This window comes from Salminus brasiliensis, chromosome 5 (genome assembly GCF_030463535.1).
Source record: "Salminus brasiliensis chromosome 5, fSalBra1.hap2, whole genome shotgun sequence".
NCBI classification, from domain to species: Eukaryota; Metazoa; Chordata; class Actinopteri; order Characiformes; family Bryconidae; genus Salminus; species Salminus brasiliensis.
The window spans coordinates 18,575,290-18,601,433 of NC_132882.1; the positions used below are offsets into that span (position 1 = coordinate 18,575,290).

The 26,144-nt window shown below is 37.9% G+C and overlaps 1 protein-coding gene across 2 annotated transcripts in view; it reads left to right on the forward strand.

The window, feature by feature from the left end:
- grik2 (glutamate receptor, ionotropic, kainate 2) overlaps nt 1-25,611 on the forward strand; it is a 158,737-nt gene extending 133,126 nt beyond the window's left edge. The window contains exons 14-16 of one of the 2 annotated variants that reach the window (XM_072679718.1): nt 8,219-8,444; nt 18,188-18,438; nt 23,370-25,611. In XM_072679718.1, the coding sequence (XP_072535819.1) occupies nt 8,219-8,444; nt 18,188-18,438; nt 23,370-23,534 (642 nt within the window). In that variant the 3' untranslated portion in view covers nt 23,535-25,611. Of the gene's footprint in view, nt 1-8,218; nt 8,445-18,187; nt 18,439-18,820; nt 20,881-23,369 lie in introns of those variants that run through there. The other variant, XM_072679719.1, reaches the window with a different exon arrangement.
- The last annotated feature ends 533 nt before the right edge of the window (nt 25,612-26,144 follow it).

The following is a 26,144-nucleotide window of genomic DNA, read 5'->3' on the forward strand; positions in this document are numbered from 1 at the left end:
CAACAGCTCATTCTATATTTTTAATTGGCTATAGCAATAAATGCATCCATTCTGGGGAAACAGGAGGGTTCTGTGATATGATCTTCAACATGAGAAATATCCTTAGTCTTGTTCACATCATCTGGCATATTTGCTTAGCTGTAAACTCTTTCACTCTTGTAGACTTATTCACAGCTTGGTATGTGGGTGATCTTAAGTGTCTTGGAATTTGAATGTAGAGTGGCAGTACATGTTTTATGCCTTTGCTCAGTTATTTTGATTATAGCTTGATATGCAAAGTATTCTTTTTTCTAATGCACCCTGACAAGTCAAACAAAAAATGTGAATATTTGTAGGAGGAACATCTGAGAAACAGACCGGTTTTCAGTCCACCTGCGCTCACTCTCTCTCTACTCTCTCTCTGGCTCTCTAAACATCTGTCACCCCCGGATGATACCTTCAGAAGTCTTTTATCACACATAAAAATGCACACAGGTTGCAGTTTTTCTCAATTGCTTGACAAACACACACCAAAGTTTATTTGAACACTCAGGCAAACCCTAGTACATTGCTTACACGTCAAATGCATTTGTCAAAAAGATCCAGGGCAAATCTGTGTTTCTGTGCAAGTGTCTGCAAGTGGCATACACAAACAACCAAGTAAATCCTTCTAAAAGCAAAACAATATCTATGGTGTTTCACATGCTTTTACCCAAAAGCCACTGGTGCAATTTAAACTGTGTTTTTAAAAAATGGAGACATTGCAGGCATCCCACCTCTCCCAAAGGTTCTAAGAGCCTCCCACATAATTGTTATTATTACATACATTTGATCCTGAAAATCCTTCTTTTAGAGAGAGAGAAAGTGAAAGATAGAGAACATCCTGATTGGGCTCTCTTTGTGCTAAATAGATCTTTCAGTATTCTCTGTGGGCGGGCTTTACAGTTGACCTCTCTTTTAGTGTCCGTCAGTTCAGTTTAGTGTCCTGCAGCATCATAGGAGTGTTCCAAAAAAATGGAATTCTATATGATATAGAACACTGAAGTGTTTGTACGTTTTCCTGATATGGGTCAGATATATAATTCCTCATTTTTACAACTTTATAAATATGTAATTAGTGCTTTTGCCCATTCAAGTAGTGTTATGAAAATACCTGGATGATTACTGGGCACTTCAAAAGTGAAAAGTGAAATGTTGAAACTGGGCTAAACAAAAGTAACATGTATCACTCAACAGTATTAACACACAGCATAGGTATAAACTTACAGTCAAGACAAACTGAACTTTAGGAAAGTAGACATTTGGCAGAATTCAATTTTAAAATGCAATTTAGAAATTGTTTTCAATCAGTTGACCAAAAAAATAACATATAATATCAATAAACCAAAGGTCTTGTTCTCTCTGTCTTTCTCTTTCTTAATTCTCAAAGGTTTTGAGTTGCTCAGCCACCTGCCAGGCCACAGGAGAGTGTGTCGTTAAATTAAGGAGGCCTAACAGGTTTACTGTTGATTAAAGGTTATAACTACATGTTGTGCCTTCGCGTCCGCATTCATCACTGCCACTACAATTAGCATCACAATGCCAAAATATTGGATTTGCAAGAGGAAATGTCCTTAAAGCAGCTAGTAACAGGGGTACATCTAATTACCTTCACTGAACACATGCAGATCAAAGTGTTAGACACAAATAGTGGCGTTACAGTCTTAGAGGTCGCACAGTGAAGGCTTAGGGAACTAATTATAAAGTTATAGAGTCTAATCCAGTAAATGCAAAGCTGGATAATAACATTCTTTCTTTCAAATGAAATCTAGACCAACACAGCTGGATAGACATGTCAGAATTTATATTTTATTCAGGCCACCCAGTGCCTAGGTTTACAAGCCCCCCAGTGGAGGGTCCTATTTTTGTGGCCAGATGTGTGAGTGCATATGGACAGGATTTTGATGTGTCTATTGGATGTTCTAAAAAGCTTTGCATTACTATTGGATGGCCATGAAGAAAGTTTAGCAGCAATTAAACGAGTAGCTGTTTTCTGCACCATTAATAAGAACGCCATTAGCTTAGCTTAAGGAATTAAGTTTTTTTGTTGTTGTTGTTGATTGTTTTTTAATTCCCTAGTGATGTCTTGTGTCCTGCACCAAGTGCAACCAGTCATGACAACTTATCACTGGACCACATTATACTGTTTTGTCATGTATGAAACCTTGATTTCTGGGGAGAATAGATTTGAGCGGTAAGATATACCAGTTGTATCACAGGTGATTTGAAAGCATAAGGATAGGTGGGATTTGAAAAAAAAAAAAAAAAAAAAAAAAACATTTGCACAAAACCATTTTCATTTTTGGTTCATTAATAATTACCATAAACTTAATCTACATATAATCGAAATTCCAACTAAAGAAGCACAGATTCCCTGCGTTCACCAGGATCAGCCACAGAATGTGACTGGGATGCATACTTCACTTCTTGTCATCTCTAATTTATGCCTGAAATTTTGGGTCAATTTTAATGTGTAACAGAATTGTTTTCTGAGTGTTACAATTCTGATTTTGGTGCATAGCAAATTAATGAAAGCCTCAGATCTGATATGGAAAATGAGCAGACGGTAGCAGTGCCAATCTGTGGCCACTTCAGTATGATCAAAGGATTAGACAAATCACTTATAATCAGACCCCACAATCTCAGCTCAGATGAAATAAATCTGCATCAAAGATGGAAACGTGACAGAGCTAGAAAGAGAGAAAGATAGGTGGAAAGGTAATGGAAAAGATGGAGGTGACGATCAGAGGAGTGGAGAGACAGGGATGTGGATTTGTTCCCTCTTGCTTTCCTTGAAGTTTTTCTTACTAAAAAGGTGTAGACTTCTGTTCTCTGTTCTGCATGGTTGTAGTATCTATTTGTTATCTGCTTTGATTTATCAGTTCAGAACAGTATATACAATTTTCCATTGAAAAATATTTCATAGATCAGTTATATGCATCAACATAGCCTGCAAACAGGCTGTTCCTTTCAGTGCAGTAAGATTGAAGAGATTCATTTCAAAACACAAATATGCTTTTGTGCTTCTAATTTTCTATTTTATGTCAAATACTCATTTACAATTTCATATAGGATAGGTTAGGCCTGCTAGATTTATAGAGGCAATTTTACACTTTTGCTTTACCATAATATTAATTACAGGCAGATGAGCAAGCAAATTTAACTCCAAATCAGTAAGGAGAGATAACATCTGTTTGACGTGCAGTCAGTGCAGTCAGTACCAGGACATGAGCATGAATGTAAAGCTTCAAATAAAGGTGATGCTCAACTTGGGAGAGTGTATGTAAATCCCTTTTTAAAGAGGATAGGAATGCTATTTTTATTTATGTTACATAATTTTCATACATATTGCATATACATTATATAAACACAATATGTGTCCAAATTTAGGGACCACACTTCATTCATTTACTTACCAATCAAAGGCATTAAGTACAAGATTTCTGTTTTCAGTATTTTGAGGGAAACGCAAAAAAGAAAAAAAAAGTGAATAAACAGAGGTTCTGGACGTTTTTTAAATGTTCAAAAAAAGGGGAATTCTAACAACTTTTCAAGACATGGTAAACCACCTAGATCGTCCCCATCAGAAAGACACTGTATTGAAGTACAGAAGTGCTGTACTGGGAGAAGATGACTCAAATAAACAAAAGAATGTGTGTTGAAGCAGCCCTTACTGAGAAAAACTGAAAAAGTATATATGCTGAATATGTATATATCGTTGCGTAATGTATATAAGCTGAATATACATGCATCAAATGCGTCAAATGGACAAAAATGGAGATGCATGTTTTTCATTGGACAAAAGCAATATGTTTTTTTTCTTGACACCCAAAAATTATTAACTTGTTCTTAATGGCAGCTGTGACTGTATTTATTAAAAAATGAAAGATGGTCTCTGACCTTTACAGAGTAAATAGAATATTTATTTATTTGTTTGTTTATTGTCATTTCACCATACTTTTTTCAACATAATAAGGTGTTGGGTGTGAACAGAATATATTTTGTTACTATATGATCATTGACATAAATTAATGGAATGAATGAAAAATACCAATCAACAAAATCAAGATATTTTAGAAGGCAATATACTGTATATATATATATATATATATATATATATATATATATATATATATATATATATATATATATATATATATATATATAATATATATATATATATATATATATATATATAGCACTAATGTAATTCTACAGGTTTCTAGTGGTTTTAAGTGAGGACACTGAGATTGGCACTCAAAGTCATCATTTTGTCTGTTGATAAACTCCAAAAAAAATGAAGAAGAGTGTGGGCTTTGAAAAGTCTATACTCATTCTACAGAGATAAATGAACTCTTCAGCTCTGTTGTTAAAAGTATAGGGCAAAGCTCTAAAAAAGATTTTTCAGAATACATTCTGAATCTTGGACCATTTAAGATAATGTTAACTTTTCTTCTGTTGAGTGCTATTCTGAGATAAAGTGAAAGTTTCTTAAGTGGTGACAAATCCTCTTATTGTTGGCTAGGTTGGGCAAGATTGGCGGAGTTACACTTCTCTCTTTTCCCCTCTCTCTCTCTCTCTCTCTCTCTCTCTGTCTTTCCCTCCCTCCCTCTCTCATACTCAGTCTTGGTGGTTCAGCCTTATCAGCAGTCTATATTTTGCATGCTCAATCGGCTGATTTGTCAAGGGTGACTCCAAAAGATTCTGATAGGCACTGGGAAAATCACCCAGTTGATCTAAAATATCGACCCACCAGAAGAAGTCATTACGCACAATAATGGCAGGAGGGACCTTGAAGATGTGACTTAATTAGGTCTAAAATGCTTTCGGAATGGGTTTTGAAAGAGAAGAAATTGTTGCGTTTTAAATGAAAAAAAAGATTATTTTGCAAGCCCTACAACAATATTAGTGCTTCACTGATTGGGATATTACATTAAGCAATTTGTCCAGAAACACTCTACAAGAGATATTTATGTTTCTTATTGAAATGAAATTGAAAGAAAAATCAAATTTTCACCATTTACTCATTTACCTCAAATATTGTTGACTAGCCAACACCTGTTTGTTGTCTGAAAGCTGCTTCTATAGTTTTACCCTGGAACTACAAGGCTAATAGCCATAAAAAGTATCAGACTAAAACACAAGCAAAATTTTATAGTAAGTTTAGTAGCATACAGTGCCTTTAAAGCATGTAAACATAATTCATCAATTAGGAAGAATAAAGGTTCAATAAGTAGGTGAAAATGACAAGATATTGCCAGAAATGTTTCTATAGCAAGTGTGCTTAGCTCTGGTCCTGGAGGTTCAGAGTCCAGTCGGTCGAATTCTGTGCTCTAACACGTCAACCACAGCTGGTACTGATGAGTTCAGACAAGTTTACTTGACCAGAGAACTCACTAAACTGTGTCCAACAGGACTGGAATTCAGCACTATTAGCCTGTGGATTGACAGACAATTCACTTAATCAGCCACTTTGGACAGTGTTTCTAAGTCCATACATAAAAAAGAAATGGTACTATTTATAATCACATCGACAAAGTGATCGTTTTTCATATTCTCATGTGAGACACTATCAATAGAAAACTAATAAAGGTATCTTCAGCATTAATTAAATAGAATGTTTTCAGAGAGATGTTAAAATACGACACAACATTTAAAGCACTAGTGGATCATCTCGTCTTGTCTTTGTGGGTACGTTTTGCAACAAGGTGAAAATATTGGTGATTTGACTCTTTTTGCATATAGTTGATTCTTGTATTGTCTGTCTGGTTTAAGTGATTTTATATTTATTTATACATTTTTCATCCTTTAATAAGTCTCCAATTCACTACTCCCGACAAGTCTTTGTTCATTCACATAAGAGCACCAAATGTATATGAGGGCAAAAAGCTACACACACATCTTCTGAACAGAGTGCCTTCTGCTAAACTAGCAGTCATTAAACTAATCCGAGTGCCTCAGTACAACTGTGAAAGAGTGTGATTTAAAACATACTTTACTGCTCATGTTTTAAGTGGAGACTATCCAGTCTATAAGGGCTTTCTTTTGGAGCACCTCTTTGTTTTTGACAAGAGTGCACGACTTCCATGAAAGCAGTTTTAGAGTCAGTGTTTGCACCAATCAATAAAGCAACCGAATTAAATTCAAGACAAGTTGTTAGTCTATGCCCCTGCTTGTTAGAGAGTGTTTTTGTTGATATGTTGCCACAGTAATTCTTTCGTGGTCTCTTCTAAACTGACCCTTACCTTTAACAAGAAGTAAAGGTTAAAAATAAAGGTGCCTCAAATGGTTCTTTGCGCCACAGAGGAACCAGTTTTAGTTCTATGAAGAAACATGTTTGTAATGGAAATGTGGGAGTGTGAAGAGCCTTCACCTCAAGGAATGTTTCTGATTAATATAAAAAATCTTCACACATTCCCATTACAAACATGTTTTTTTTTTGGGACCAAAAGTGGTTCTTCTATGGCACCATTTGAATCATTTGTATTTTTAAGAGTGTATTTCTTTTATAAGTAAAGTGACTTAATTAGATGCAGCTCTTAGATAAATTATTTGTTTGGAATGGAGTCAATATTATGAATATCTTCTGAAAGGAAGCCATGTGAAATAAATAGAATGATGTGATATAAACAAAATCTATTCAGCATGTAACAAATAACTGAAGAATGAATTGCCTCTGAACCGTTGCTGGAGACAGAGGGCAGAGTGAAAATGAAAGTAGCAAAAGTGACATTAGCTGCTTCATATCCCAAAGCTGCTTAAGGCATTCCGAACAGAGGGCTTGTGTTTCTAAGAGCAAGTGTAGAGTGTCTGCTTCTGAGACTCAAAGTGTATGTCCTTGGACTGTATTGTGAAGTACACGCAGGGAATGCTAAAAAGACTACTTAGTATCATTACTCTCCTTTGTGTCACTGGTCAACATATAAATGGGAATGTTTTCCATAATGCATTACTCACAGTCTACAAGATGAGAAGTCCTCCAGAAACAATGTGTTGTGTAGACTTTCAGCTATTTTATAATGGATTAACCATTTAGGGCCTAGTAGGACATGGGGGATTGAATAGTTCCTCCACTTTCATATGCTCAGCTGTAACTGAACAAACAAACCTAAATGATAAATGTCAGGATTGTTTTTAATATGTGCAAAAAAGGATGCAAATCATTTGCTGTCTCTACCTGAAGTCTGGAACCCATGGATAAAATGGACTCCAGAAGGTTCTTTACCAGGCCTTTTTCTCTGTTTGTTTGGTATTTTTGTCTTCAGTTGTGTCTTCAGTCAGTGGAAAACTGCTCAACTGAGTTAAGGCCAGGTGACAGACTCTGGCATTTAATCGCATTCAATTTCTTTGCGTTAAAAAGATCTTTAGAAGTATGTCTTGGGTGATTTATCCATCTGTACTCTGAAGCGCCATCGTATCAGTTTTGCAGCATTGGACTGAATCAAATTAGAAGGTCTAGCTCTGTATTCTTTGGAATTTCACATCAGTAACATTACCAAACAAAAGTGACCCTGTTCTATTGGCAGCCATCTCCACCATGTTTGACAGATAATGTATGATGCTTTTTGTCTCTCTCTCTCAGTCTCTCTCTTTCCTTTTTCTCTTTATAATAAAATTGGTGTCATGTTCCAGAACTGGCTATTTCAGATGCTTTCTGTCAGTCAAATCAGATCTTTCTGTTATTAAGTTTTACCAGTGGAGTCTTATCTTAAAGTACATCTTAAAGGCTTTTTGGTGCTTCAAAACTCAAAAGTGCATTCTTTTGGCATTCTCAACTGTTGGCTTGGCCACTTCTAAAGTTTCTGCTGTCTCTCTAACGTTACCTACTTCACTTTCATCAGCACCTTTTTGGGTCACATATTAAGTTAAGAGTTAAGTAAGAGTTATTAAGTAAGAGTTATTATGAAATGCAAAGTCAACACTTCATTTATTTTGCATGTATTTGACATTAAGTTATGACATAACAGTCCACACTTGACCCATCGAACTGCATATCAGTAAATTGTCCAATTACTTTTGAGCCTGTAAAATTGGAGGGAAAAAGTGCCTGTTATCTGGTTAAGGCAATAATTTCAGTCCTTCGATTAAAGTCTAATGTTCAGTCTCATTTTTATTTCTTTATTTCTACATTGAGTTGGGACAATTACAAAAACAGTATTCCATGATGACCAATATTATTTTCCTGAAATCTCCTCTCCAGAAAACAAAGATCTCTACATATGACAAGATGTGGGAGTTCATGAGCAGTCGCAGGCATTCTGTCATGGTGAAGAGTGTGGAGGAGGGGATTCAGCGGGTCCTCACCTCAGATTACGCTTTCCTCATGGAGTCCACCACAATCGAGTATGTCACCCAACGCAACTGCAACCTCACACAGATTGGTGGCCTCATCGACTCCAAGGCCTATGGAGTTGGCACTCCTATGGGTATGTAACCAAATACAACAAAAACATATGCGAAGTTACTGCACTGCAGCCAACAAACAATTTAAGTCCATGCTTTCACGATGAGGCATATAATTCATACCTCATTATTTTTATATTCCATCTTGAAACACACACATATCAGAGAGTATCCCTAATCACTTGCAGCACTGATTTAGAAATAATGGTGTTTTGAAACATTGCTTGGTGTCATCTGTAATTATATGCCGATAAATGGCATAATAATGAACTCAGAAATGTAAATTTTCAAATGGTGTGAATACAAATGAAAATAGCAGTTGATTAACCTGACTGACAACACAGTGCAGTCGTGCCGAAAACTGATTCCTATCATACTCGCATATTGCGCATTACAATTACTCTGAATAGGAAGAAATCACTGGCCAAGATATTAGCAGTTGTCAATCAAAGTAATAAAAGCAAAACAAAAAGTAAAAAAAAAGCCAGTAATCAGTATTTGAATAGTGTTGTGTGCTTTCTGATAGAAAACGTGTTGTGCGTACTTCCCATGCACATACAGGCAGGATTGCCTGAATACAGGAACAGGATTGCAGAATTACTATTTATGGTCTTTTGTTCTGTTGGAATTCATTGCAGTGTGGTTATAATGGTCAGGGTTAAATTGTTGAGCAGGTTTCCTCGTGTTTTCGTGGCTCAGTGAATGTGCAAGGGGATAGGGAGGAGGGGGCAAACATGCAAGAAATAGACAAAAACATAAAATAAATAAGTGAATGAAGAGGGTGACAGGAGGCATTTCCACTCCTGTGCGGAGGAGCAGGATTTGATTATCAGGCTCAGTAGCAGATTGTCTTAATCCTGTTATACATGCTGCCTTTGGCTGCATTAGTCACTGAAAAAAAAATCCTACCAAGTACCTGAAAAAGAAAGGAAAACAGGAAAAATAGTTCATGATACACAAGAACAAGACTTTGTTACTACAGTGACAATTTACAAATGTTATATAAGGCATATATTTGGTCAGTGTTACACAAAAACTTTTCTGTCCATCTGTATCTCCATTGTTATTCCTTACATTGCTTTACAATTTCATGATGACCAATAGAAATGCTTAAAAATGGAATAAAACAAAACTTGGAATAAAATCTTTTTACATCGACTTTGAATACATTGACAATTAGTGGATCAGCAGTCTAATGCACTTCTGCAATGGCCTGGCAGTTACGAGTTTTTATCCCATCAGTGGCCTAGAGTGCACAATTGGCTGTGCTCTCTCCGAGTGGGTAGATGGTGCTCTCTCCCCTCATCACTCATAAAGTCACGTTAGGTGGTGTGGTGGAGCTGGGGACCTAACGCTTTCCATGTCGGCTTAATGGCAATGCTGCATTGGTGGCATTGGTGGCTGGCTTTGCATGTAAGAGATGTTTACAGGTTTTACCCTCCTAGTGTTTGTTGCTAGTGCTAGCGGGAGCTACGGAGAGGTTATAAGAAATGTTATATATATATATATATATATATATATATATATATATATATATATATATATATATATATGTGTGTGTGTGTGTGTGTGTGTGTGTGTGTGTGTGTGTGTGTATTCTCAGAGTGCTGAAATACAGTGAACTTAATACTACTGTGATTAGATGCTAGGCTATATTATCTGTTTTGGTTTACAGATCTTTTTGAAATTAAAAAAATTGTTCTTAGAACACTGTGGACTGTGAACACAGGTGGAAACATGTAGCACACAGATGAGTTTTCTTTCTTGTAACATGTTTGTGCTCTTATTGTGGTGTTTGCATGTGTCTCACACAGTGATGCATTCTGCATTTTAAGAAGCATTGCTTTGAAAGCACAAAATGAGTGAAATTTGAGGAGGCACCTTCATGTGAGAATCAAAGACCTTTGGACTACTGCTGGAGGCAGACGGCATAGCCACCACCGACATTTCAATGAGTCAGATCAGTGGGAGGGAGTCTGGATTCTGAGCAACAGCTCTTAGTGTTAGCAGTCTGTGAGCTTTGCCATATTGTTTTCAGCATGCTGTTCTTTACTGTGTCTGGAATGTCTATAGCTGTAGGGTCACCAGGGACCTGTTTTTCTTCGTGGTGGTCTGAGGTGGTCTGTGTGCTACATGGTGCTCCACACACATGAATGCAGCCCCAGTGTGAAATCTGCTTCATCTCTCACAGCTGCTTATGCCAGAGAGCCAGTAAATCTACAAGCGAGTGCAGATAATGTGTTTCTGGTTGGTAGAGTGTGTGTCCTGGGATTGGATTGTTGAGAACACACACAGGGCATTCAGAAAAGGGTGTTTAGTATTATCTCTCCCTTGTGTACCTTTTGCAGGCAGCTCAGTGTGAGGCATTTAAATTGCTAATCCTACCCTTTTAGTATCTGTTTCCATAGGCAGGCTGTTCTCCCCCATCCCAGGCTCCATTTAGCATATATATATCATTGGCTTTAACAGAGCGTATTTGTCAGGCTGCATTAATAACTGGACCTTTAATAGTGCTGGATGCACAAACCTGTCTGGCAGGGCTCCCCACGCTGTAGTTTACAAGTTTAATGCCTCAACTGTTTGAATGCTTCTTAAAAAATAGTTATCTGCATATTTCAAGATGCTTGAAAGGAGAGAGGGTTCTGGTCATGCCTCATCTACACTCTGTAAGGTCGTAAACACATTGTGATTGTCACTGTTGTAAGACAAGCTTGTATGTCTGTTATGGAATCACAGCCTTTCTTTAAATGCAGATTATTATTAAATGGTATTACTTCATAAAATATACATACAGTATATGAGACAAATGGTGTAAAATAGTAAATACAAAATGTTACAAAGGTTGGTATGGCAGTAGCAGTACATAAGCTGAAAGGTACAAGGTACAATACAGCAATATAAATATTTCATACATCATTATGGTGAGGATTCTTCTGTCATAAGTTGTGGGAACAGAACATTTATAGTTACTAAGCTTACAGTTCTCTCCATCATCTCTTAACAATGTTCCAAACAGTTGATCTTGGTTAGTCTAAATTTTGCCTCTAAAGCACTCTTAAAACTGTAAAACACACCTGTGTGATCACAAACACAGTATGCATACAATTCTGTAATTTCTACATGCTTAAACTAAAATACTGCTATAAAATGTCCTTAATTCAAATTTGAGAATGCACACTATAACCACATGTATATTGTTTAAGTCTATATTTAAATCTGTGCTTGGGTATGAGGAGTATAAAAAAGAAAACATGCTATTGTCCAAAATTGTATGGGAGGCACTTTATGTAAATGTTTTGCTTTTTATGACATAACATTTTTTTTTTTTAAATATTGGATTTCAGCGAATTAGGGAAATTAGATTTTGGGATACAGGCTCTTTAACATATCCAAGTAAAATAGGAGATTCTCACCGACCCTGCTCACATTCCTGTCAGACACTATTCTATAGATATATTCTGAAACCTAGCCAGAGAAAGCAGCTCCTTAAAGGCAAAGACTGATTTTGGAACAGCAAAAGAGAAATATAGCCTGACAGCAGTAGCCTAAGAAAATCATAATTTGTCATGCATCATATCTCTAGACATATGTCCTTGTATTTATTGTATTTGCAAAATGTAATAATTGCAGTTGTCAACCTGTAAAGTTCAGTTCAGTTATCAACCAGCAATCTAATTAAATATAATAGCATACCCTTAAAGGTTTTAAAAAAACAAATTAACACATAAAAAATGCTTTTGATTTTAATGGTTCTTGACATTAAGGTGTTGCTATGGGAAAAAAAAAACTTCAAATTATGTGTAGGTTCTTTAAATTTCACAGTTGTTCTTGGCCATCCATTAAAAGGTTCTTTATAACACAAAAAATAGTTCTTCTATGGCATCAACCTTTTTTGTTCTATTTTTATTATTTTTTTTTTTTTCACATAAGATAATGCTCCCAAGCTGATGGCCCCTCTTAGAGAATGTCAAAGTCATTATGTGCACTCTGTGTTAAAACTTGTTTTGACCTTGCATGCTTATTATTTCCGTTTAAACCTGCTAAAACCTTTCAGACCGAACAACAAAAATAAACTGAAAGTATAAAGTGTGCACATGTATGACGCACAGGCTTCAAAGATGGTTGCTAGTATAATCAGTGGAATTGGATATTGTCTTATTGTCCGTCAATAACTACAACATGAACTCTAGAACTAAGCTACATTTGGACAAAAGTATTGGGACGTCTTTAGAGTCAGTGTTTCTTACAAAATGAAGGGTATTAACTAAAGAGTTGATCCTGCTTTTGTAGGAGTTAACTGTATATGCTGTCCAGTGAAGGCTTTCTACTAGATTTTGGGGCATTGCTGTGAGGATTTTATCACATTCAGCAACAAGAGCATTACAGAGGTCAGGATGTTGGATTATCACCACCCCAACTTATCCCCAACTCCCCAACTCCTAAAAGTATTTAATGGAGCACCATCATTCCAGAGAACACAGTTCCACTGCTCCACAGCTCAATGATTGGCAGCTTTAAACTCTTCCAGCCCACACCCTATAAACATGCAGAGATGAAGGAATAAATAAAGAAAAATAAAACCCAAGATCAGGCAACTTAACCAAGCTCTGCAGCTTACTGGTGACCTCATGTCCATTTGCATAAAAGCCTTGCACACACATTGATAAATCAGCAGTGAATGATTTTGTGGGTGTTCAGTGAATCTGACACTTAGTGCATATCCCCCCCTATTCACTTCGAAAGTTAGAAATCACATGTTAAATGACAAAAACAACTGAAGGCTAAAAAGAAAGCCTGTAAATTCTTGACATACTTTCTGTATGTGGCTGAGCTTTGCCACGTAACGTACAAATGTCTTGCCTCTTTTCCCTCATCGTCTTTGTCTGGTATATCTAGTAATTCTTCAAATGGTACAGGGCAGTTGCGTTTGTCCTCTGTGTATTGTAGAAATAGAAAGCACCCCAGTCAGCTTTCAGAGAATGTGGCATGCCTCCTCCCCAGAGGGGTCATTAGGAGGAGTCATGTACAGTACCATGTCATCAAACATCTGCGAGGGGTTTGTTTGTGCAAGATGGGATGTAGCTTAAGAGTAAACTGTTTCCTCTCCTGCCTCATCCATTGGTTTCTCAAGGGAAACTCTCCCTCTTTCTCTTTCTCACTAATTAGAATCAATCTGCATCATACTTCATTAGACACTATTAATCACGTTCACGTTAAGCATTGCAAATTTTGCTTGTCAGCAGGTTCGGGTCTCGCAAGATGTCGGCTTCCCAGTGGGTCACTGTGTAGTGGCCTAAAGACTCGTGACTTGCAGATGGACTCTGGCATCTGGCATCTTAGGGGCAAGGGCCATGATTAAAAGATCCACAAGAGAAGCAGGAAGTAAAAGGAGGGAAAGCTGCACAAGAGTAAAAGCCTGAATGTGTTTTTCCTGGGTCACTTCTATTATAAGAGAGCCTCTAAAACGAGAGAGCAAATGACCATAGGGAGCAATCCATGAGGCATTTTAGTCAAGTGTTATATTGAAAACGTAAACACATCATATTCTTCAGAGTGTTATTCCAAGAACAAATTTTGGAAAGCATTTAAATGGAAATGAATCTCACCAGGCTAAAAATAGGCCCACATCCCCTCTGTTTGCTGGTGCCATGGCTCATTTAAATTACTATGCAGTTTTATTGAGGGACAATGCATTAGGGATTCATTTGCTATTACTCTTCTTTGATCTGACAGATTACAGCTATGTGTCCTATTTGGAATTCACTCTAGCCTGTCACTTAATTCCCCTCTTTATTTCAACTGGAGGTTCAGTTACTGGTGCCCATGCTGTGAGAAGCTCATTTTCATTGCTCACATTTACATATCCATGATATCACCACATGGTACTTTGCTAAATTACCAACGCATATTCTGCATTATGTCGTACAGGAGTGTCTGTCTCTTTTGTTGGGCATCATGGCAGCTCGGATACAGATTAAATCAGAATCTCACATTGTTTATCAGCTCTGATTCTAACAGCATTCTAACAACAAGCCAACAAACACAATAAGAGACTGACGAACACAACAACAGACTAATAAAAGTATGAATGACCTCATTACCTAAGCATTAAACTGTTGAATGTAATGATAGAAAATTGACCTCAACCTCTATATATAGGCATCTCCTTAGCAACACATCCCAATGCTTCATCTCCTCTGAATACTTGCTTTGTATAGGCTTGCCTAACTTTACTCTATGTAATCCTGAGTCTACCAGTGATTTATTCTTTTATTAAAGGCTCCATCCATATCCTACATTTGGCTTGTATTTTAGGTCCTGATGTTCACTTATAGCATTTGTGAACATCTGATTTTGCTAACCTTTAATATTATATGTAAATTAAGGCTGTTGTGATTGACCGCCCTGTATTGTACCTGATTCAAAATGTTGGGCTGAAACACTACTTAGAACATCAAGATGACTGGGCAGAGCTTTATGTTTGTATGTATAATTGCCTTATGTGTGCATATGTCTATCTAGGTATTTAAAAGAATGTGCCATTAGATCTAACCTCTATGTGCACATAAGCCTGAAACTGGAAGCTTCGGTTTTGGCCAGAGGTGATTCATTTGCAAGTGAAATGCAAGGCCTTAAGTATCAACATTGCTGGCCAGTATGTCTATAACTGCAATGCCACAAATGTTCTAGACCATTGCACCAAAAGCTTCTGTGTACCATATTAAATTTAAGTGTTTGGTTTGGCAAAATGGTGCACCAAGGAGCAGCTGCACTACAGCTAAACATCTTTGTTAAATCCAGCAGTGCCCCCCTTCACAACCAATGAGGGATGCTTCCAAATTAACTTATAATTAAATCCAACTCGAGACAGCTCTCCAAGAAAATAGAATGATCCGAAGAGAGGGAAACTGTGAGAACCACCCAAACCCACAGATTTATTTCTGAACACTTACACACACATTTTACATTATTTCTTATTTAAGTTTATAACAATAACCACACAAAATTGCCGTTTGTATTGTGCTGTATCGATTGAACAGATTGATCAACTCATTCTTTCAGCCAAGTCTTCAACTATTTCATTTCTGCTAATTTAGACATATTGATTCTATAATTGTGATATGATCTTGCAATAGTACTTAACTTCTAAATCAATTAGAAATGACTTGCTTTAAATGAATCTGTTTAGTGTTTTGTTCAATTGTTTGTTAGAACATCAAACCAAAGCTTTATTATTTTTTTAAGTCAATTTATTGTGTCACAGCGTTTTTTTAGGCCTTAGGTTGTAGAATTTTAATATTGTGGCTGAACTAATATGAACATGCATTGTAGTTCTGTAATTACTGACAGTAGTCTAACTGTTTCTTAGCATATTTGTAGGCTCCTTTCACCCTGTTCTCCAAAGGTTAGGACCACCACAGTGCAGGTGTTATATATATGGGTGTCTAACTGAGTGGACAATGAGTGGATGCAATGTTAAGAAACTCCATCAGCACTGCTATGTCTGATACCAGCATATCACACACTAAACGCCACCACCATGTCAGTGTCACTGCAGTGCTGAGAATAACCCATTACCCAAATAATACCTCTTCTGTGGTGGTCCTGATCATTGAAGATTTGTGAAAGGAGGCTAACAAAGTATTCAGAGAAACAGATGGACTGCAGTCTGTAATTATAGATATAGAAAAAGTGCTCCTGTATGGTATGTGAAGCTGCTAAAATGGACAATGGGTAAAGAATGTAAGGAGATGGTATTTATGTTGGCCTGATTGGTGTATGTTCAGATGCTAATTCACACAGCAGTACACCTTGAAATTTAGCAATCAGAGAAAATATAATATTTAAAAATTCAGATATTCTGTAAAATAACAATTTACATAATATAAATGAGCTTTTCTTACCAGTATAGTCATGCTCTCTGATTAACTGATTAACTCTGATTAAACAAAACAAAAATAAGTTTACCAATACAGAGCCTGCTCTGAATTAGCTCATATAATCATACCGGTATAATACAGCGCATCCAACAGTAAGGGAAGCACTAAGGAGCTTTCATACAGTGACATAATGACATAAAAAAACAGACAGCACACTGAAGGCAGTAATCCTACATGCTGGTACATTCATGTAAGGGGACCATTGCCATATTCTTCAAATTACACAAGTCAGTTCGATGGGGTTAATGTTATTATAATATTTGTATTATATATATTTTTTATATTATTATTATTAGTCTATGTTATAAGTATACTTCATATATTACACCTTTAGTTTGAAATATTACTGGCACAAAGTCTACTTTACTAAATTCTGTCTGTAAATGGCTTGTGAATTGACTTGCCATTAAAAAGTAATTGGGATCAAACTGTCAGCCTTAAGTCAGTCCCTTTGCACAACCCAGTCAAAAGTTGGGGTCAGATAAGCTGAGTTAAAACCACCCAAAGGCAAGGACAGAAGGCTCAACATGGTACTGCTGTGCGGCACACCCCTTTGAACTAATTTCAGTGTTATAATACAAGATATAATAAAGAATATGATCAAAAAAGGCACAAGTGCTTTGTGCCTTAAAACATATTGCAGTGTCTGCAATAAGGTGGATTAGACAAGAGTGTCCCAGATGACGCTGGGTTTTAAATAACTTGGGCAAAATTAATATCCTTATTATGGAAGCTCAACAAGAGGCACATTAGCACCATCAGGACAGGAAAGGATGGGGGAGATTTTAAGGGGTTCTCGCTCTGTTTCACATTTCATCTCACATCAGATGTCTTCTGTTCTGATGGGTTTTGATCTGCATGGAGTGGAGCGACTGTGGCCTGTTTACCTGTGCGTGCGGAGGAGGCAGAGGGGCTGCTGGGAGTTGAGGAGGATTCTCCAGGCGCCTGCCGAGGCCCAGAACGCGGCCTGCACAGGAGGGGGGAAGCGCTTCAAAGCTCACCTTGGGGAAAGCACTTATTCATTAAGCCAAACAAAACAATGCATACAGGAAACATTACCTCAAATTAAGTATGGCAACTAGTTTAATTAGACAGAAAATAAATAGATAACGGAGAAAAATGCCTATCCCTGGAATGTAATTGGGTTTTATTGGTGTGTTATCAGTGGTGCCCTGAGAGCTATGTTTCAGTAAGCAGCGCTCAATCGGAAATCTTCTTGTGGCTCACACAGCGCTGCAGTTGCTTTAGGTCCTCTCTATCTTTCCTCATCTAACCACCAGCCTTGCAGAAAAACCTCCACGCTGTGCAGAACCATAAGACTTAGCACAGCCACAAACTTCCATTCCTCATGTTAACAGCATGTTTCTTTGTTCCTTCCCATTTTTCCCTCTTCAAGAGTCTAGGGTAATTACCAGAGTCATTTTTCAATACTAATTATTGTAATGTATTGTATTGTAGTTTTGGTTTGTTTCAATGGCAAGAATGGAAGAAATGTACAAACAATATACAAAACAATTCTATCCACACACACACACAACACTGATTTTATCACATTTATATAAGCTACCAAACACAAGGATGAGCACCTGGGACTGAATTACTTCTCTGGTTTTAATGAGCTATTAATAAGAAACAATGTACATGAATTTACACAATGCTTTTGTTAAACCTATTGTATAACTGTGACTTCTAAGGATTAAACAGACCGTTTGCAAGGACAAAAAGAAAGTTCAGTACCTTTGTGCTCTGTTGGCCGCAATTCTTCTCCAGCCAGAAGATGAACCTTCAGCAGCTAATTGAATCACTTTCCCTTTTTGACCCCCCAGGCTCTCCATACCGAGATAAGATCACCATAGCGATCCTGCAGCTGCAGGAAGAGGGCAAGCTGCACATGATGAAGGAGAAGTGGTGGAGAGGGAACGGCTGCCCGGAGGAGGAAAGTAAAGAGGCCAGCGCCCTGGGCGTGCAGAACATTGGAGGAATCTTCATCGTTCTGGCCGCTGGACTCGTCCTCTCTGTCTTTGTGGCAGTGGGGGAGTTTCTCTATAAATCCAAACAAAACGCACAACTTGAAAAGGTAAAAAAACATTTTCAACTTTCTGGACTGCAATGAAAATGTGCCATTTGTTTTGTACGATGAACTGCAGTCGTGCTTATTTTGCAACACAGCACACTTTCAGCTTGCTCCATTTTTTTTTTTTTTTTTGGTGTTGCTCTATTGGTGGGTTGGGTATTCCTCACAAGGTTGGGTCGGTGCACTAATGCTTGACTTTGGGATACCCGTTAATTTATGCATTTAGTGGTCAGCTCTAGTAATAGCCATTCAACCAAATCATCTATCCAGAGCCATTGGGATTTCATCTGATAGGGAAACATGCCAGCTTCATGTTGTACAAATCTATAATATCTGGGGATCAGGATTAAAAAGTGAAATGCATTTCATCAATAATATTTTACAGACTTTGCCAGCTGGAGAGCAAGCTACTCTCCTTGATGTATGTCTCTGAAGACAGAGGGGCTTTGGTTCATTTGCTCAGATGGCGGCCACGGTTATCAGCATGTCTCACCTCTACAGCCCCGCCTCACTGTCCCCTTCCCACTTCATTCATTCTCCTTCTGTTTTTTTTCGTTTTTTTGTTTTCCCCCTGACTGAACGCTGTAAGTGGCGTTAGAGATATGTGCTGTTTGTTGAGAGATTTGGGACAACATCAGCAACAGCAGTTTAAGTGCTTATGAATTTCTACTTTACATCATAGTAGCACAATGTTTTCATACCCGCTCTTAATTTAACATATTATTTAACATTTCTGTGTCTGCTTGTAGTTGTAGTTTGACACAGTCTTCTTTTAGCTTTATTATTTGTACGTTTTCCAATTGAATATTTATATATGAAAACATAATATATTTGTTTATCAAACAAATAAATGCAGTCTTTCCGAATAATGCCTCCATCCTTGAATCATGAACTCTCCCAACACTCTCATTTACCTCTTTACATTGAAAATGACTAAAGATTAACAATTAACAAGTCTTTAGCACAGGTTTCAAGATAGACGTCTTAAACATCAGCCGACCGATATTGTCCTACTTCAATTGACCTGCCAACCATGTAACAACACGAAAACACACGATTGTGTCCTCAGCTTTTCTTGTTGTGTCTTAGTGAAAGCTTCGACCTCCCCTGTGACAGTAGAGTTGTGAGTCCCACATGTGTGCCCCCACTTAGCCCCTCTCAGCGGGTGGACTGGCTTTAAGAGCCATCTCCTGCACCCTCCATCGATCTCCGCAAGTGGTTTTGTTTGTTTGCTGAAAGCCACCATATCGATGTTTCAGGGTATCCTGTTGCGAGACGTTGCTGTGCAGCCAAGTCCTCGGTTACAATTACATGAAGACGCGAAGCCGCCGGCCAGTGGTAGAAGACAGCGCTGACAAATAGTCATCAGCTGTTAAAGAACTAGAAAATACACCCATGGCAGTGGCTGCAGGAAGGGATATGTAGTGTAGTGAGGGAGAATATAGTCCCTGTGACCCAGTAGCTTTTAAAAAACACTCCACTGTTGCCATGGAACAGGCCACATTCAGTGTAGCCACAAGCTGCCAGCACAGCCTGGAGTGCATTTAGATGAATATGAAAATATGTGTGAGTGAAAGTGATGGTGAGAGCGATTATGCAAAAAAATGTGTTAAACAGGAGGTAACAGGTCCACACAAAGCCTTTCTGTTAGAGTTGTGCTTTTCACACCATAGTGATCTACATAATATAATGTAATATAAAAGGTGGCAGCAAATATCTCTTTCCAAGAAACAAGAGTCGAACAACAACTTTATAGCTCCATTTTTCAAGTGGAAAAAAAGAGAAACGTGTGAACATTGCTGACCCACATGCTCCACGAATGCCTTTTGTTGCTTAGGTTGCTGAGATTTTGTCAACAATTCTTCCATTCAATCTAATGATGGACTTTAAGTTGGAGCTTAGGTTCTCTACCTGACGTTCAAGTGTTCATCTTAAATAGACTGCAATACTAAGCTGGACTATGTTGTTGTAGCTAATTGAAACTAGTTTGATTGGAGGGGGAGGAGAATGACAAGAATTATCCACTACGCTTTATGACACTACAAAAAACATGCACCTGACCTATTGAAACAATGCTTAATATAAAAGATAACACACTCCAAATATGCTAATTGTCTTATTAGGTTAAATGGGATATTTGAAAAACATTTTTTGTCAGGTTTGTACAAACTCACAACAGTTGCTACAAAACAATGCATTTGTGTGCACAGCATAAATTGGTCAATTGGTGATTGTTAATAAATCTTTGAATATTTAAATAATGTATCACTTCTGAGCTGGAATTAACTGATCATTTCACATGTTCACTCATCTATCTACTTATTTATTTATTTATTTAACAATACCTTTTTTGCTTCTCTCCATGGATTCTGTGCACCTGTGCAGTGCTGAAGTCTGTTTATATTACACGCACACACGCACATGTAAATAAATGTATTACAACAATGATGGCATTTTTTTCTTGCTCCTCTTTTCATGCATTTTTTTGCCTCCATGCGTTTCCCTCTCATCCTCCTCCTTTTCTGCCACCCACTCGTTTTCTCCCGCTGAGCGTGTGCTCACTGCACTCTGAACTGCTGAAGAGTAAACCTCTCTCCTGAGAGTCAGGGACAACCAGCCAAGTGTGAAGATGTGAAGAACCTCCTACTAGCCCACATACACACAGAGACACAAATACTCTCCCATTCAAAAGTTTGGAATCACCAAAAACATTGGAGTCAATGGTGTCATTTTACATTCAGTAATAGAATAGAAAAGATTGAATATTTGTTTATCATGAACATTTCTGATGCTTTAATGAATGCTACAGTATTACTGCATCATTAGAAAATTATGAAATTAAAAACAATGTATTGTAATTAGAGACAATGCCTACTGCTCAACCCTTTTACTTGTCCAGTTTGATGTGTTGCTTTGTTGACTCACCCAACTTCCATCTCATATTACTTCCTAATGATACTCATACTTGCGACTGCGCTTGTTAGGCCATGGGACATGTATCCAAGTTTCTTTTTTTTTTACCACAATCATAGATTTTTATATAACATGCATAATTCATATGCTGTAGTTTGGTGCCGTAAATACAGGAGGCCTCATACCTATCTCTAGTGATGCTCTTATTATTGCTGGGATTAATAATGCTGGCATTAATCAATGCTGTGATACCTTTTTTACAGTACATCAACAAGAACAGAATATCAAGTGCCTTCAGACTCATTTTACTGTTCAGAAAAATGTTTGTGGTTCTCTTTAGACATCAATGAACATGTCTCTTCTGAGCTGCAGTGAAAAGCCTCTTTCATTACAGAGCTGAGGCCTGGCTGATATAACAGCCTCATCATTCTTTGTTCCTAAAATACAGTCTATCAATCAAGAGTCATGCTGGAGCGCACAAAGGAAGAGCAACAGAGCATTCATCTTATTCAAACATGGAGAAATGATTGAAAGGCAGTTTAAGTGATCTGCAGCGTAGATGCCATACAGGTGTAATATGTGTAATACTGTGCAGGTGCACAATTTCCAAAACCAGTGAAAGCTGTAGAAATTGCAAAATAGCTTGTTGTCAAAGTCATTTTTAGAGATATTGTAAAAATACAAAGCTTATGTAAATGTTGGAGTTTAAATTAGCATTAAATCTTATGTTCATGTGCTGTTTAGTCAGTTAATGAGCACCCATCAGCAGCGGTAGTGGAGGCCAGCGCTGAGGAGAAGGCTGTAGATGGGTAAGAACAAGTGAATGACTGGAATTTCTAATCAATGAGCACCCTGCATCATGTTCACCTCGATCACAGAAGTGACTCAGTTTAAAATGTTGTGTGTGTTATGCTTTGTGCAAAAAAATAAATAAATAAACAGTGACACATTGTATTCAATAGAATCTGGCCTGAAAGGTTGAATTAGTAGATAAAAAATGTTAGAAATGATTTAATATGATGGAAACAAGCATCCTTTAACCTGATACGCCTTAGGCTTTTTATTCTATTACTAATTTGATATTATTTTCAAGATCTATTAATCAGTAACAGCTATAAATGGTTTGGTAATTACTGTAAAACCTGCATAGAGTCCTTCAGGATTTAAGGATTTAAGCTGTAATTTACTCTAAATAATAGATATATTATAATAAAATTTATGTTACATTTGTAAGGTTTGTTTGGATCAATTTTCTAAAGATAAAATGATGCAGGCTGGGAAACTTAGGAAGCTACCTCTCACCTCCGCTGTTTTTTGTTCACCAGCATAAATGTTGGATGAAATTGTCCAAACTCTGCATAAAGAATCAGAATAAGACCAACTCAGACAACAGGACAGAAATGCAATTGAATATACATCGCATATCAATTATTTATCAGGGGACATTTGTAGGAATAGCAATCACATTTCTCTGTGTCTCATTGTTGAATGCAGCACTTGCAAATGCCACAATGTCTTTGGGAGAAAAACGTGAGGAGGAGGGAGAGGAGAGGCAGCAGCTTAATTGGCCATGCAACTACATGGGATTTGGGTCTGAGGAAATGTAATATGCATCAATAAGTCATGCTGCTGCAGCGGCCTGGCAGGAAAAGGCAGGGTGAAATCTGCCATAGAGAAATCGCTTTAGTTATGATGCGCTGGGTGTGCATCCAGATGGACGACGGCATTGAGTCATCGCTTCCCTCCTCCCTCGCGCCTCCTCCTTTTCCAGCCCAGCATCCTACATCCACTCCCCTGCATGACACTACAGCCCTCTGCCACCACCACCACCACCGCCACCCGCCCACATCCCCAACACAACGCTCATCCACCGTCTTTCACTTCTATGCCATCTCCATCCTGCAGAACGGGTGCTTCTCTCAGTCTGGATGTTTAGGTATAAGGCAGCCAGTGGAACAGATGTATGTTGAGCGTGTGAAGAAAGAGCTGATCAGCTGTCTTCTCTTTCTCCTGCCACACAGAGGTCCTTCTGCAGTGCCATGGTGGAGGAGTTGCGAGTGTCCCTCAAGTGCCAGCGCCGCCTCAAACATAAGCCTCAACCACCCGTCATGGTCAAAACCGAGGAAGTCATCAACATGCACACCTTCAATGACCGGAGACTGCCAGGCAAAGAGACCATGGCTTAAAGTAGACACTTGCTCTCTCTTTCTTGTGCCGGAGGAGGGGGAAAATAAAAGAAGAGAGTGGTAGGGAGGTGCGATAGCTACATTTCTACATGGGAGGGTGGGGGATTAGGAATGTGATTTGCTCAGAGTGTTAAATGTCATCGTTGTTTCAAAAAGAATTAGTTATTACAGATAAAAAGAAACTGAGACAATATTTCCTGTGGAAATAACTCGATTCTGGGCAAAATTCCAGTGAGTTACCTCATCACTCCTGCCACCAGGGCAAGGACTGATCGGTACTGGTGTTCAGGATAACTTCTGAAGGAGAATCCGGAGACAAACAGAGGAGTAGGATCAACCGTGTGTGTGTGGCTGGAGTTGGACTGTCCCTTCATTATGTTCACATTAGTTTAGGTTTGTGAATCTGTAATCTCTTTGGGCACCTCAATCATTCTCTATCTAGAGGCCACATAGAGAATAGTTGAGTCTGTTAAAGAGACTGAAAAGACTCATGTAGACAAATATACAAAAAGAAGGGAAGATTCTATATGACGACATGGATAAAATAGTATATCTTTTTGAAGTGTATATTTGTGCTGAAAAATATCATGATCAAATATTAATAACACAGTCCCAGTCAAGCGCAGCCAAACCCAGTTTATTCAAACAGTTGAAACAGGGTTCGAGCCACAGCAAAATGACTCTGTAATAAAGACATTTCTTACCCTGAATCCAACCCAATGAAATCAGAGTAGGAGATGGATCATGCATCAGGCAATAAATGACTTAATTTGCTTGCATTTCAAATCACTACCACTTCCATGACACAATGTAGGAAGAGTGTTTTCCAGAAGAAATAAAAAAAAAAAACCCACACAAATCCATTTGTAGAGAAATGTGTGGGGGAAGAGAAGGTACATCATGATTACCTGTCTCAGTTTTGTCTCAGATGCACACTGGTAGAGTAATACAGTATTATTAAAACAAGACGTGCCTATTATTGGCCCCTGAAGAACCTCGGGATGCTCTTTGTCACCTCCGCAAGATCTAGGTCAGCATTGGTAACTCAAAAAAAAAAAAAAAAAAGAAAACTCACGGCTCTCATGCTATATTTATTCAAGTATTTATTCTTTTATTTATTTATTTTTATTTTTAATATTTTAATGGACTGATTCACCATAGCTATGAACATACATATTAATTAAACTCCTGTGCATATTTCCTCTTTTTTTACACACAATCTAGTTCATTTCAATGTCGAGTTTCTTGTTTGTACTTTTTGTGGATTTAATTTCCGAAACAGGACTCCTCACAAACTTGTGCAAATGCAAAATTTATATAAAAAAGTGTTTTTGTATGGAGAAAAAAAAATCAAAAATTTTGTAATAATTTTTATCAACACAAGATTGACCATGGGCATCTTTCTCTTCTTCTGGTGGATGGATTGCCCCACGGAGTCTCCGAACCTGAGTGTAAAAGTTGTGGGGGCCCTGGGACCACTGTGTGTCCACATGGACCAGCCTCATTAGACTACACAAACACACGCGCACACACACACACACACACACACACAAACACACACCCAGGACCATATCACCTGGCCTCTGTGAAGAGGACGCAGAGCCAGTGTCCATGATACATGGCCTCCATGGACAGGGGACGCCTTTTAGGTCCACACATGGGAAGGAGTGCTAAGCATGCCAGGCAGTGTTGAAGTGATACACACATTTTGGACAGATCCTATTTTTATCATGTAAATGAATCATATTTAAAGAAAGATATTTTTACTTGGGGTATATGATAGTAACACTAATACTGACGAAACAAAATGCGTATATACATAAACATACAAAGAGATAAATGATGAGGACAACCACTGTTGCTTCTCATTCTACACTCCTGATTTTCAATAGACTGCTAGTACTCAGTGCAGAGAACCTGTGTGTAAATGGTTTAAGATGGATAAGATGTATTTAAAGAATTTAAAGATGCTAAACTAATTTTGACCATGTTGTGAAAACAAAATCAATTGTGCACACAATTTACTGTCTGAATTTGATGCACAAGTTTAAAGAAAATCATTAAAAAGTTCAACATACTTGCCTATTAGCCTCTATCATTTCTGTAAACCATATTTTTTGTTGCATAATACAATATATGTTGCAGGGATTTCCAGGGATATTTTTTTGCTAAGAAACATAAAACTGATCCTGATCATATGCATACTTGAAACACACTTTCCTCACCATTGCACAGCAGTTCAATGAAATTCAACTCCATATTTGAATTCCATTTGTGGAAGTGTGCGCAACACACAAATTGAGGAAGTGAGAACACACAGAACACCAGAGCAGTGGGCAGCCAGCCCAAGGGCAGCTCAGCCCAACACGTTGAGGGACGAGAAAGTACTGTTCATTCATTGCTCCCACACCCACTTCCTGCTGGTCCAGAGGATTGACCGTCAAGTCCCAAGCCCACTTTTCCAACCTATAGGCAACGACTGTCCCATTTAAATGTGTGGCACTGCTTGTGCTCCTGTGGATTTAAAGCGGCGACCACTAGGAATGGCGACTTCGCAACTTACCACTATGTGGCAATAAACACTGATTGTTGAAACAGTAATACAACAAC